Source organism: Alosa pseudoharengus, unplaced genomic scaffold (assembly GCF_046254945.1).
Source record: "Alosa pseudoharengus isolate Yale_2024_CS ecotype anadromous, Long Island Sound unplaced genomic scaffold, YU_APseudo_1.1 YU_APseudo_1.1_scf_21, whole genome shotgun sequence".
NCBI lineage: Eukaryota > Metazoa > Chordata > Actinopteri > Clupeiformes > Clupeidae > Alosa > Alosa pseudoharengus.
In genome coordinates this window covers 25,666,365-25,680,183 of record NW_027468674.1, presented here as the reverse complement: position 1 = coordinate 25,680,183, position 13,819 = coordinate 25,666,365, and the positions used below count along the sequence as shown (strand labels likewise).

The window sequence follows — 13,819 nt, the reverse complement described above, 5'->3', positions numbered from 1 at the left end:
AAATTAACTCCCCAATTATTTTAACAATATAATCGCGCTGTATTGTTGGTATGAAAGAATATATTTATTATTAAATTATCCAAGGTGGCGGAACTGTGTTCCTCCCACTTTAATTCCTGCATATGACTGCTGTCTGCTGTGTTGGGCTAATGGAGTAATGCCAAGCTAGATTAACATTTTCCCATGTTAAAACAATTCATCACATGAAAAATAACAATGTTATTATCATGTGATAATAACAGTAATAACAATACTCTGTATTTCCAGGATATCATGTTTAAGTTGTAAAAATATTTTTTAAGTGAATAGTGAAATTTTTTTGTGAGTAATATTGACCTTTCACCACCCAAATATAATCAGCCACAAAACTTCTGTTAGACTTTTTTTGAGGACGGTCACTAAAAGGAGCTGTAACAAATATCGGAAGCTGCTGAAAAGGCAAGCCAATAGCTATGGCACTCACATGCTATTTGGGGTCATGTTGTAACCTGAATTGACGTGGTAGTTGTTGGTGCCTACATCAAGGGCTTGCGTGTCGGCTGTGTATGTTGTTGATCAGATCATAAGTGTCCACAGTATGAAGAGGAATGACTGGAGAATTTATGATATTGCTTTGTATGTTGCTGATCGGATCATAAATGGCCATAGCAACAAACAGGAATGACTGAAGAATTTGTGACAATGGTTGTGTAGTTGGTATCTAAATATTTGTTGGTGTCTGCATCAAAGGCATTGACTGGGTATGTTAATGATCAGATAATTACATTACATTACATTACATTTGGCTGACGCATTTTTAGCCAAAGCGACTAACAACATGGTAAACAGTTTAAGTTTTAGAGCAATTCTCAACAATATTAGGACAATTTAAAAAACATTAGACTACAGTAAGAATAAGTGCATCAGTGAGTGCTGTTTTTAACAGTTACGTGTCAGTTTAAGACGGCTGGTGAGTGCTAGGATCAGCAAGACTTGTTGTAAGTGTTGCTATGAGAGGAGATGTTCTCTAAAGAGCTGGGCCTTCACGAGTTTTTTGAAAATGGAGAGGGATGTCCCTGCCCTTGTAGGAACTGGCAGTGTGTTCCACCAGCGAGGAACAACAGATGAGAAAAGTTTGGATTGGCCTGAGCGTACCGGAGGTAGAGCTAGACGTCGTTCGTCTGAGGAGCGCAGCAGTCTGGAGGTAGCGTATATCTGTATGAAGGCATTCAAGTAGGTGGGAGCAGAACCGGAGACTACTTTGTAGGCAAGCGTTAGAGCCTTGAATTTGATGCGGGCCGCCATAGGTAGCCAATGTAGCTGGATGAGTAGCGGGGTAACATGTGCCCTCTTGGGTTGGTTGTAGACCAGGCGCGCCGCCGCGTTCTGGATCATCTGAAGTGGTTTCACTGCGCAGGCTGGGAGACCTGTCAGGAGGGCGTTGCAGTAGTCGAGTCGTGAGATAACTATTGCCTGAACCAGAAGTTGGGTGGCATCTTGATTTAAGTAAGTCCTGATTTTCCGTATATTGTAGAGTGCGAAACGGCATGACCGGGCGACTGAGGCAACATGATCTGAGAAGTTTAGTTGGTTGTCGAGAACAACTCCTAGATTTCTTGCAGTCCTGGTAGGTGAAACAGACAGAGAGTCAAATTTGATGTTGATGTCGTGGTGTATGGTAGGTTTAGCTGGGAGGACCAGCAGTTCAGTCTTTGAGAGGTTCAGCTGGAGGTGGTGTGCCTTCATCCATGTAGCTATGTCTGAGAGGCAATCCGAGATCCGTGCTGAAACCAAGAAACCAGATAATAAACCACCAAAGCAATGAAGAGGATTGACTGAAGAATGTGTAGGTATTTGTGGGTGCCCACATCAAGGGCTTACAGTTGGTCTGGTTATGTTGCTGATTGGATCAGAAACTGTGGGAGCAAAGAAGAGGAATGACCAAAGACTTTGGTGGTACTTCTTGGTGCCCTCATTAAGGGTTGGTGTTTCGTTTGTTGTATAGTTGCTGATGGGATCATAAATGGCCACAGCGAAAAAGATGATTAACTGAAGAATTTGTTGGTATTTGTGGGTGCCCACATCAAGGGACTGCAGTTTGCTTGGCTGTGTTGCTGATCGGATCATAAACGGCCACAGCAAAGAAGACAAATTACCAAAAATGTGTTGGTATTGGTTGGTAGACAACCTATCATGAGTGTAGAGGGAGCTGGGTCTGAGATGCCAGATACCACTGTTGAGCCTTCTGAAGGTCACCGATGAAAGACGAAGACAAAAGTGCAAGTGAATATTTGTACCAAAATTGAAAAAACATCCCTACAGGCATTTATGATATATCATTTTCTCAAGAATGCAAGGTCCTTGACCTCGATCTTTGACCACCTGATTCAAATATTTGTTATCTGTGAGTCAAAGTGAATATTTGTATCACATATGAAATTATGTCAGGGATTTTTTGAGATTTATCCACCACAAAGGGATATACATAAGGTCACAGTGACCTTGATCTTTGACCTTTGGCTACCAAAATGTTACAAGTTATTATTTGAATCCAAGTGACTGTTTCTAGCCCTGAGATATGTTGGAGATATCACATTTGCAAATATTGGACCTACGGGTATGGTGTATGTCACCCAATGATGTCATTTTGAGCTACCTTAAGGAATACATTGCACTTAGGACATTAAATCTAGCTTGGATTTGATCAGTAGACATGATTGATGATAATATCCATTTGTCCACCATAAATGACCTAAACATTATGTTTCAACCAATCATTGAAATAGATATGTATTTGAAATCACTGGCTGGATCACACTATTTAGGCGGTTACAGCGACAAAAATAATTAAAAGGCCGAGCATTTTTCTTTTGATTTATGAAGTCCACAGATGGCCCTTTCATGTGCAGAAAGAATTTTGAAAAAAGGAGGTTGCTCATCGGAGATATTCAGGTCTGAATATTGCTATTTTTTGGGTATTCGCCAAAAGGCTTGTGACATAGTGGATACGTGCAGTCCTGGACTGACACCAGTCACAACTCCAGTTTTAAACTAACCTTGGATGGACCTTTGATGGCATGGATTGTTACTTTGCTGTGTTTAAATCTGACAGCAGGAGGGATGTCAACATTTTATGCAATTTTGGGCCTTTTTTTGAGGTTTTTTGGCCTAAAACAAGGATGGGGCTCTAACTCCCCCTGGGTTGTTTCACATTTTGTACTATTTTGGCTTTTTGAGTTTTTAGGTGGACCCTTCAAACTGGCCAAGTTTCATCAAAATCGGTGACGTAGCATGTGTCACCCCCGCCTGGTCCTCTCATGGACACACTCTTAAATACTGTGTACATATTTCCTGTATTTTCTGGTAATATTGTAATATAGAGTGAGAAATCAGTATGGTCCTTACAGCATTGCTAGAGTAATGTAAGGTGCCTAAGACAGGTGCAGTGCAGAGTGCTATTGTATGTCTCACTCACTATGTCAATATGACTCTAAAATGTTGGCATGCCATTTCAGTACATTGTGATTGACTTTAATATGTGTTTGATTTTTTGTGATGGTGTGCTACAATCCATGTAAAACTGTCCCAGAAAATACAGGAAGACACTCAAACACAAGACGATGGCAGCAGCTATAGTGACCGGCCTGATCCCAATTCTTCGCACTGCCGTGGACACCACCACCACCTACAAGGCCCGCACCCTCTGGTTCGGCTTTGTGGCCGTCCGCCTGGTGGTGCTGTTTGTGACCGAGCTGCCCTGGTTCAAGCTGGACACCGACTTTGGCTGCAACGCAACGGCCCGCGACACCCTGTGCACGCGTGCGTGCTTCAATGAACACTTTGACCGGCCAGGGGTTGTGGCCTGGAACTTCCTCTTCATCCTCGTCCTGCTCTCCGTGCTGCTCATGGAGCTCTTCTCTGCCCACCTGCGTGCCTCCGCCCGTAAGAGCGCCAGGCAGAAGGGTCCCGATGGCCAGGCAGTAGAGGTGCAGGAGCTCATGATGCTCGACCTCCACGCCAGCAAGACCACCGTCCTCTTCTACCTGCTGAGCGTGGCGCTACGTATCGCTGTGGAGGCCTCATTCGTCTACGTCCTGCTCCAGTGGAACCTGCCCACGATGGAGGAGGGACCCTTTAAGTGCGAAGTCGCCGACTGCCCAACACAGATGTGTGTAGTGAGGGCCGCGCCCGAGAAGCGCATGTCCATCTTTGCCCTGGTGTCCATCTCGTGTCTGGTCATAGCAGCCAGTTGCCTGTTCTTTCTGTACTCTGTTATGCACTACCTCTGCAACTGTGGAGGTGGATCTAAGAGAGCTAGTGCTCTGTAATAGGATATCCTCTATTCCATATTGTGTATTTGGAAAGTTCTAAAGAGAGGTCCAGTTGTAGAAGGAGTTTAGTGAAATAATTAGATCCAAATCAGAGGTTTTGCTTTAGGCCTCTACATAATTGAGTTATTATACTGGTACATTATGCTGTTATTATCCTGTTATATGTTGCTGTGACCATATATGCTTTGTGTGTGCAAAGTTAACGTTTAGAGATTAAAGATGAAAGTTTGCGCTGCAGACTGTTGGCGAGTTGATTTTCTAAACTGCTTCTTTGCTTGTGCTCTCAGCGCGCGGTGTGGCCTCGCCTCATGGTGTTTCTGACTCAGGAGAATCGATGCCCTCTGGTAAGGGTGTGAAAGAATGCGCTGGTGTTACATGAGAAAGAGCTCAGAGCAACTGACAGATTACGTCTCAGCGACCTTGAAATACCCTATCGTGTCAGTCCCTCTACCAAAACTTGGCTTTACCCACTTTGAATGTGCTCGCTGAAATCAAAAACCACCACACATATCCGTAGGGAGGGAAAAATTGAGGAGAGAGTGTGTGTGAGAGAGAGAGAGAGAGAGAGAGAGAGCGTTGAGAGTCATGCAGTCAAGCACAAACTTGTTCATAACATCAGCAGCCAGATAAAAACTTCACACACAGACAGTCCTCCAGTGTAGTCTCACCTCCTTCTTTTAATCATCTTTGCCAGGACACATTGTCTCTGACCTACATGTTTTACACACCCACGTGACCAACAGCTGTCCTCAGAGTGAGAAAAGCGCTAACAGCATCTCTTACAGAGGCAGAATGCTATATTTCCTATATGCTTAATTTACTACATGCATAATTGTTTAAATGAGATGAAGACTCTTTTCCGTGCGGGCGATGAAGGCCTTTCCTCTCAGTTGCAGAGATCCTCCGTGCAGCAAAATTTTTCCACAAAATCCGGCGCTTTGCTGTCGCACTCCCTCTGGGTAGCACATTTACGCACCTCGCCATCTGCAGAGCAAGACAGACAGAGAGAGGCATTGCCTGATTCACAACAAGAGCTTAACAAGAGTCATAAAGCATTTAGTAAAGGGAGGAGATGTTACAGTGGAGCACCGGGCCTTTGCCACGTTGTGTGTCGCTGTAATCTGAGATGAGGCGCTGCATTAGGTGAGACTCGGGGGGCTTAGCGGAGGGCCCAGAGGAGCCGCGCCTGTGTTGAGACAGGCGTGTTTGTTCATCTTTTTGAACCCCGCCCTAACCTCTGAGTGATGGTGTCAGCAACAGTGCATAGGCCTACTGCTGTTGTTTACTCTGCTCTCTGCTCTGCTGTTACATGCTGCACGCCTCTGTTCTCTGCTGCCGAGCATATACTTTGGCGTCCTCTGGACATATTATATAAAGGATCACACCCACTGCATATGCAAGTCACCCTATTTGACCGTTTTTTTATGTCTTGTTCTCTCATACCCACAATTAAGGCACTAGAAATTCACAGCACTGCTTCTGTTCTCACTCTTTCCACATTCTCAATTCTAGTCACTTATCTTAATCTACTTATTTTGACATCAAAATAAACTATTTGTGCTACATTGTACAATTAATTAGCATTTTGTATTCTCCAAGTTGATTATGAAAATCATTTGGAACTGTGCACGACAGGTGTAAAAAATCACTCTGTGAGAGAAACATTTCAGCTTTTCAATGTTGTCCAGCAATGCTTCACAGTTGATTCTCCTCTGCCTATGAAATTCACCCTGTTAACTGTACACTTTGTTTTTCTGAATGTTCTGCGCGACTGTCTGCTGCCTGATGTTTGGGTGGCCCAGTGCAATCTCACAAGACTTTTGGCAGTTCTCTCAGAAATTTTATTGGAATGACACAGCAGTGTTTTTGTATAGCTAATGTGTTTTTTCTCTCTCGCTTTTTGGGTCAGCTCCTCTGTGGTTGAAAAATAAAATGACTTGCCAGTGAGACGCCATTTTACACAAGTTGGGCCCCTATCTCTCTGAGAACAAAGACAAACAGGGTGGGTCCAGTGAGCAGAAATATCAAGTTACTGCTGCAGGGCTGCCATTCTACCAGTAGATGGCGGAAATGTACACAGTAAAACATTGTTGTAAAAAACTATATCATTTGAGCAAAGGTAACTTGTTCAGAGGACTTATAAGTCCCAATATGGCAAGATTTGTGCAACACTGTGTTGAATCCCCATATTGTATCCTCCAGTGTTAGAAAAATCTATATGTAACTAGAGATAGATAGATAGATAGATAGATAGATAGATAAATTGTGTGTGTGTGTGTGTAAGAAAGAGAAAGATAGAGAGAGAGAAAGAGTTTGTCTGGAAAGAGAGAGAGGGAGAGAGAGAGAGAGAGAGAGAGAGAGAGAGAAAGAGAGAGAGAATATATGTGTCCTCCACTCACATGCGGGGTGGTGCATGCGGACCCTGAGGCAGTGGGTGAGCATGGGGCTGCACTCTCTCTCTTCCATGCTGGTGCAGTCTGGGTGCTCCTCATTGATGTTCACACAGTGGTGGCACTTCAGCGCCTGTGTGGCTGAAGCAGACACACACATACACACACAGACACACGTCAGAAACACAATAATAATAATAATTGCTTGGAAAGGTTTTTGAACCAAGCACTACAACAGATGCAAAAATGTATATTTCCAAATTAAGAAAGAATACAGAAAAGAGATAGAGTTACTCAGTTACAGCCATGCTAACACTCTCTTTCTACAATGATACACCTTTAAATTAATTTAATCATATGCATTGCCTAAGTGCATTGAACCATTGCCTGTAACCATATTTCACCAGGATGTGAGCCTGACTAGTTCATAAACAACGTATTGTATATATGAGCACATCACTTACCACAGAACGCAGCCAGGAGCACAATCAATCCCAGGGATAGAGAAGTCATCCTATGATTTTACACACACACATTACAAACACACTATTCCATTGTACACAATGTTGAAATGACCCAGAAGGTGAGCAAACAAAGTGTTTGGATCAGGATGTGGTTTTGGATGTAATTAATCTGCTGAAACACATACTACAGTAAATATGCCAATTGTACCACAGATCAAAAATCAGCACTGTGTCTAGGACTGACATCATTTAAAATAATAGTATCTCTATGTTCAAACCACAATATTAATGTAACCATTCTCTGGGAACATTGTAGAGTTTCCAAAAACATCTCAAGGGAGAGCTATCATTCCTTTGAAATATTACAGCATTGCCAATATTCAACATTCTGCCTGTACAATGGACATTGAATCATTTCGGGACTTATCCTGTATATCTGAAGAGATCATTAAGAGTGATGCCTTACCTCTGTACTGGGTGATGGAAAAGTGCTGTGAACTGTTTGGGACGCAAAAGGATTGTCATTTATAAATGACACCTGAGCGCTGTTTTGTCCACTGGCTCTAGTCTCAAATCTTCTACTCAGGAGTATCAGGTGTCGGTCACTCCTGCCCTCTCAGGGCCTCTCCATGTTCCCAGACATGAAATCGAGTTCATTGATACTCATTGATAATGATATGGTCTCTACCACTACCATGGTTTTGGTCTTATTAAAATGATATCATCCCATGTTACACTGGATGATGATAAATATCTACAACATGGAGATAACGCAGGTGTAAAATTAAGAAATTAGACTTGTGAATGAATATCACATTTAGTGTTAATGTCAATAATATCTGAACATATCTGGGTCTTTAGAGTGTGGAAACAGGTTTCATCTGAACAGAAAAGAGGTCATTTATTGTGAGTTTGCAACAATGGTGTAACATAAGACTGTTCCACCCTGGGCCCGGGGGTTGCTTCCTGTTCAAAAGACAGCAGGGCCAAACCAAACAGGAACCGGGGCTTTCTCAGTGCAACGTGTTCTTCATGCACCAACAAACAGTGAGCAGTCACCCCGTGTAGCGGGGAGCAGATTTTAAAACGGAAAATGTGAAAATGTTACATCTACATCAAGGCCATACTTATACAGGAAGGTATACAACAAGCATCATTATAAGACAAAAAAAATATGTACTCAAACAATCAGCAATGGCAATAAACTATAGCAAATGAACAATGTAACAAATACTGAGATGTATGCAAGTGCTTCGAATACATGACAACATGTAGGGTGTTGCTTCGGTCACTGATCCTCTCTCCATTGCTTCCTTCTGATTTAGTAGTTCATGAACAGATCATCCTTGCTGTGTGATTTATACAGACACATCGAAAGGATCATACCACAGATCTGTGGAAGAAACAAGGCAGATCAGTGACACGCCATATAGCACACAATATCCCGCCCGCAGAATTCCCCTACTCTACATGATGGGCTGGCTTTGGAGTCCATAAACTTGGTTATGTTTCTCTGTGGATGGCATCTCACAGATAGAGCCAGTAAGTCTGAAGAGAGCGAGACATACTCCCAGGGAGAAGGAGAGCAATAAGAAAAGCAATACCTTGCCAGTACTCCATGTAGAAATCACTGGGGGAAATCAGGACAAAAAGCAGCATGAGTCACAAATGACAAGCAAAGCCCAAACACACACACACACACACACACACACACACACACACACACACACACACACACACACACACACACACACACACACACACATGATTACACAGCCTCACACATATAACCACAAACACATACACTGTATATATATATATATATATATATACACACACACACACACACACACACACACACGCACCTTCGAAATGACTATCAAGTAATCTGTGCTGGGGATTTACTATCAGCCAGACCTGGGTCAAACAGGTGTACTCGCTATCTGATAGGACGCCAGCAGAAATTGTCTGTGAGATTTGTTTTTACTGCACGTGTCTTCAAATCCATCCCATCCAATCTGGCAGCACCTCTGACCCATGTCTGACCCATGTCTGACCCATGCCTGTCTGCTCACACTCCCCGTCAGCACCATAGCAAGAGTCCACGGCAGCACTGCGCCCAAACAGACCGCATGCATTCTGTGCGTGCGTTGGTCGGCACATGGCCACCTGGAGATGTGCAGGCGTCTACCGCGTGACTTGGCTGGGCAGCAGCAGCGCGGCGAGCAGCTCAGGCAGTGGAGGACCAGCATCAACAGCCACAGGACACCCTATCAGGGGGCAGGGAACGGAATGGGACGCAGCACAGAGGCCAGCCGCAAGACAGGTGGATGACGAGAGAGATAGAGAGAGAGATAGAGGGGGAGGGAGAGATAGCAATAGAGGATGAGGAAGAGACAGATGAGGAGGAGGAGGAGGAGGAGGGAAGGAGAGATGGAGAGGAGTGAGAGAGAGTGGAAGAGAAAGACACCAGATGTTTGAGGGAAAATAAGAGTCGGGGAGAAGCATAGAGGGGGTTAAGCACTTGTTGCTAAGTTGCATAACACCATCACAGAGACTCATTTTCTAGAGTTTCGTCTACAGCTGAGTTGCGTCATGTTGGTCATTTTAATGTGCATTCTAGTGTCAAACAAGCCAAATTATGCCTGAATGGGTAGTGTTTTGACACAGTGTGTTTGCACAAGGGAAATTGAAACTATGTACCCATGAAATGTTTGTGAATTCCATCTTTCAAGCGTAAGGGCATTTACACACCCTTTTGAAAGACAATTGCTTTAAAATTGCTGTTTGTCATGTTTCTCACAGCTGTTGATGAGATCACCTAACAACCATGTCTGCAGTGTTTTTGAGTTTGGCAAATTCACCTCATGCTCAACTACAACCCCATTTTCAAAGTTGGGACACTGTGCAAAATGCAAATAAAAACACAATGCTATGACTTGCAAATCATGTCAACCCTATTTTTTTATTGAGAATAGTGCAAAAACAACATTGTTTTTGAAACAGATAAATCGTATTCTTTTTTTGGAAAATATATGTTCATTTTCAATTTGATACCAGCAACACCTTTTAACACATATTTCCCATGAAATAGTCAAATCTGTCAGTATCAACATCAGATATATAGTCCACTCCACTCACCTCCACTCCAATCAGGGCAAACAGCACCACCATGATGATGAGCATATGATCGTCCATCCACCTCTCCAGCTGCCTCTTACAGCCCTGGGGGACAGCAGACAGTCTTGTTACTGAGAACGTCAGCCCAAAGGCGAAAGTATACTGGTTGCTCAGCATATTAAGCACAGAGGGGATTTTGGGATTTTGAGTAAGGCCTTATCCTGATTTCTGGGAACAGTATAATTGTCACATGTCTCTGTCTAAACATGAGTTATATAACTGGTAAAAAAAATGACCCTTGTTAGTTAGAACAGTATCCTTATCAGGAGCAGGAAGGGGACATACCTGCTTATACATGACACACTGAGTGGTGTCTGTGGGGGAGCAGACACATGATGAAAAGGTGCTTGAGTTGGAGGCGTGCTGTGTGCCATTGTAGTAGTAGCAGGAGCAGGGGGCCCCCCTGTCCCATTCAGTTGGATACTCCCAGCCACAGCACTCTGCCTGTCAGACGGGAGGATACAGAGGAGCCACAAGGTGGATTATGGGTAAAGGACTGGGAGAGAAATTTATATGGAAAAGTGATGGAGATGGTGCAGTTGGTATTTTCATTATTCTATCACAATATTATGATTTCGGAGATGTTTAGGTAAATAATATAGCTATTGAGAGACTGTGCTGACATGCTTAATGCTCCCAAAAATGATGTTTTGGAAGATGTGAATGATGAATTCTGCATTATTACTTTATTTGAATAAGCTTAATCGAAAAACTGTGGTTCATCAGTCAACGAACATTAGATCCACAATTTTCACAACCATACCACACTTGGTTCAGCTGCTCTCTGCAAGCAGACTTGTAGCTTACCTGTTGTTGAATGTAGTCCAGCGTCCTCTCAAAGTGCTGCAGATGTGAATCATTCTTCCCATACATATTAATGACCATGGACATGTGGCCCATCAGGCTGCTCTCAAACTACAACAAACAAACCAAACAAACAAACAAACAAACAAACAAACAAACAAACAAACCCAAAGACAAACACAAACAAAACCAGCCCTGGGTTGAGTTGAATTGAGTAAGGACAACTCAAATGTTGAAATCATCTGTGTCCCACAACGCGGTCACACAGGGCAGGAGTTGCGATAAAAAAATTGAGCCAGCGGCGGCACGAAACGGAGGAGGTGACCTCATCGGCGATGTGTGTCTCACTCACTATGCTCCTCTGTGTGATGAAGAGGACTACTCCGCCAACGCTCTGCGCAGCCAGGACGATGGTGAGCAGCATGAAGTACTGCAGCCAGAAGGGAAGGGAAGGGAGAGAGAAGTGAAGGGACACTCGCTGGTTAATGGAAACTGTGCCTCAGTTTCCCCCCCAAAAAGCATCATGGAGCACAAACAGTCATCACCGGCTGGGAGGACGCTTCCGAGTGATGCTGGAAAGTCTAACGACTGTCTCGATGAGCACCAGCATATTCAAAGGTGTGGTGTGGAAATGCACTATGTGACCTCAATAATATCAGCAAAGGTGAAATGGTCCTTGCGAGACCTGCCACTGTGCTTTGGGAGGTCTTTGGAACCGCCATGTGACAAATCACAATAGGTCAAAACTGATTAGACAGTGAGAAAGGGGGGAATAGGACTCACCAAACCCAACAGGCATTTGGCCTCCTGGATGGCCCCAATGCAGCCCAGAAAACCCAGAGTCATGGTCAGAGAGCCTCCAATGAGCAGGAAATATGAGAGGAGGGACATAGAAATGAAGGTTGGGGGCTCCACTGTAGAAAGAGCACCAAGTGTTAGTCCGTTTTATTCCCTAGATGTTAAAACACTGCTGCTGCTGGGATGTTATAGGCTCAATGGAAATTTTAGAAATTTGAGATCCACATATTTGCAAATGGTTTTGTGATTTTATGATATTAATTAATAACATTAGAATTTACTCTTTTTCTGCTGAATAGCATATATGTAAACATACAAATTAAGTGAATGTAAGGCACACAATTATAGCCTACAGTGCTTTGAGTGTTCAGAGGAGGAAAAGGTATGCATTTACCATACATCACTTCACCTTAGATGCAATCAGATTTACTGACTAACCAACAGTTAGCAGATACAGTATTTGTTTGAAGTTAAAGCAAGAGAGATCCATCGGGCTACTCTTTTAACCTGGATGTAGCCCATCCGGTCTGTTAGACAGGTTGTTAGTGTTGAGAGGGTTCCATGACACTCACAGAAGAAGCTGGACTCAGCACAGGTGATCCACACCCCCAGAGACAGCATGAGGGCTCCTAAGAACTGAGGGTAGGACAGGTGATGAGTGCTAGCTCCAGGTTTCAGTGCTAAGCTAACCCTCCCACACATCTGTTAAAATGTGTATGTGAAATTTAAAGAGTTATTGAATCAAGTTCATTGATCTGGATGATCTGATATAATATTTTGCTTTATGCAGTAAGCAGATAACTAAGACTTGATAATATTGGATGTGGTAATTAAGCTTTTTTCAGCCATCTTAAAGACACAAGTTGATTATGAATTAGAGTTTATATATCATCACATCATTAAGTAAAAATGACCTAATATTTCTGGATATTATAACAGTAGGGGTGTAATGGTACACAAAACTCACAGTTCAGTGTGTACCCCAGTTATGAAGTCATGGTTCGGTTAATTTTCGGTACTGTAAGCCTGTGAGTATAGCTTCTTGCTATGATAAAATTTACGGACAATATTGCTGATGCGCAATGGGAATAGTATTTTGAAAAGGTGGCAAATGTTTTTTGACATAAATTGACTAAACTGACATAATGGTCCAGCACTTAATATATTTGTGTGGGAATTCAAATTTGAGGCATGGTCCACACAAAAAAGCCTTCTGTTGATTACTGTTAAAGGCATTCGGAACATTACATTGAACCTAACATCCTGTACCTAAACGGTTTGGTACAAATACGTGTACCTTTACAGCCCTGTATAATATAATATATTCACTAAGGTCAACAACTGTTCTTCATTCAAATGTCAAATAGCATTTATTCAACTTACAAAGAAAATGAGGTTGAACAGGAAAACAAGATACTTGGTGACACCAAGGCAGCATTCGGACACCATTTCTGAAAGACAAACAAACAAGCAATGCTTGTTTTTTTTAATATGTGTACGTGTGTGTGTGTGTGTGTGTGTGTGTGTGTGTGTGTGTGTGTGTGTGTGTGTGTGTGTGTGTGAGTCAGGGAGACAGTGAGAGAGAGAGAGAGAGAGAGAGAGACTTTATGCATCACTCTGAAAAGGAGAAGTTGTTGATATTCAGCTCAGTATGATCCACTGCCTCTATCTGTTTCAACTGCCTCACTCTCTAGAGATTAGTTTTGTTTTCACTAGGTTTTTCCCTGAGCCCTTCGGCTCGCTCATACGCCTTTCCCCAAGAACACGACGCATTGACACCAAGCGTTAAGCAGCTCCCCATCCCTGGCTCAAATATCCATGGCTCACATGTGAAGCAATAGGAGAGATTGAATTACAGGAAGGCCATGAAATG

The 13,819-nt window shown here is 43.1% G+C and overlaps 2 protein-coding genes across 3 annotated transcripts in view; one reads left to right on the top strand and one right to left on the bottom strand.

Annotated features, from left to right (window-relative positions):
* Positions 1–3,581: 3,581 nt before the first annotated feature.
* Positions 3,582–4,518, top strand: gjz1 (gap junction protein zeta 1). Its single transcript, XM_076298978.1, has one exon. It carries the CDS (start codon positions 3,600–3,602, stop codon positions 4,305–4,307), a length of 708 nt encoding a protein of 235 aa, XP_076155093.1. The 5' UTR covers positions 3,582–3,599; the 3' UTR covers positions 4,308–4,518.
* Positions 4,519–4,969: 451 nt separating this feature from the next.
* The window catches only part of cd37 (CD37 molecule), a 9,390-nt gene continuing 540 nt past the window's right edge, over positions 4,970–13,819 (bottom strand). The window contains exons 2-12 of one of the 2 annotated variants that reach the window (XM_076298287.1): positions 13,330–13,397; positions 12,519–12,582; positions 11,932–12,062; positions 11,501–11,578; positions 11,152–11,259; positions 10,630–10,788; positions 10,306–10,389; positions 7,631–8,557; positions 7,165–7,214; positions 6,710–6,841; positions 4,970–5,294 (exon numbers count right to left, since the gene is read on the bottom strand). In XM_076298287.1, coding sequence (XP_076154402.1) covers positions 8,486–8,557; positions 10,306–10,389; positions 10,630–10,788; positions 11,152–11,259; positions 11,501–11,578; positions 11,932–12,062; positions 12,519–12,582; positions 13,330–13,395 — 762 coding nt within the window. In that variant the 5' untranslated portion in view covers positions 13,396–13,397 and the 3' untranslated portion in view covers positions 4,970–5,294; positions 6,710–6,841; positions 7,165–7,214; positions 7,631–8,485. Of the gene's footprint in view, positions 5,295–6,709; positions 6,842–7,164; positions 8,558–10,305; positions 10,390–10,629; positions 10,789–11,151; positions 11,260–11,500; positions 11,579–11,931; positions 12,063–12,518; positions 12,583–13,329; positions 13,398–13,819 lie in introns of both variants that reach the window. The other variant, XM_076298286.1, reaches the window with a different exon arrangement.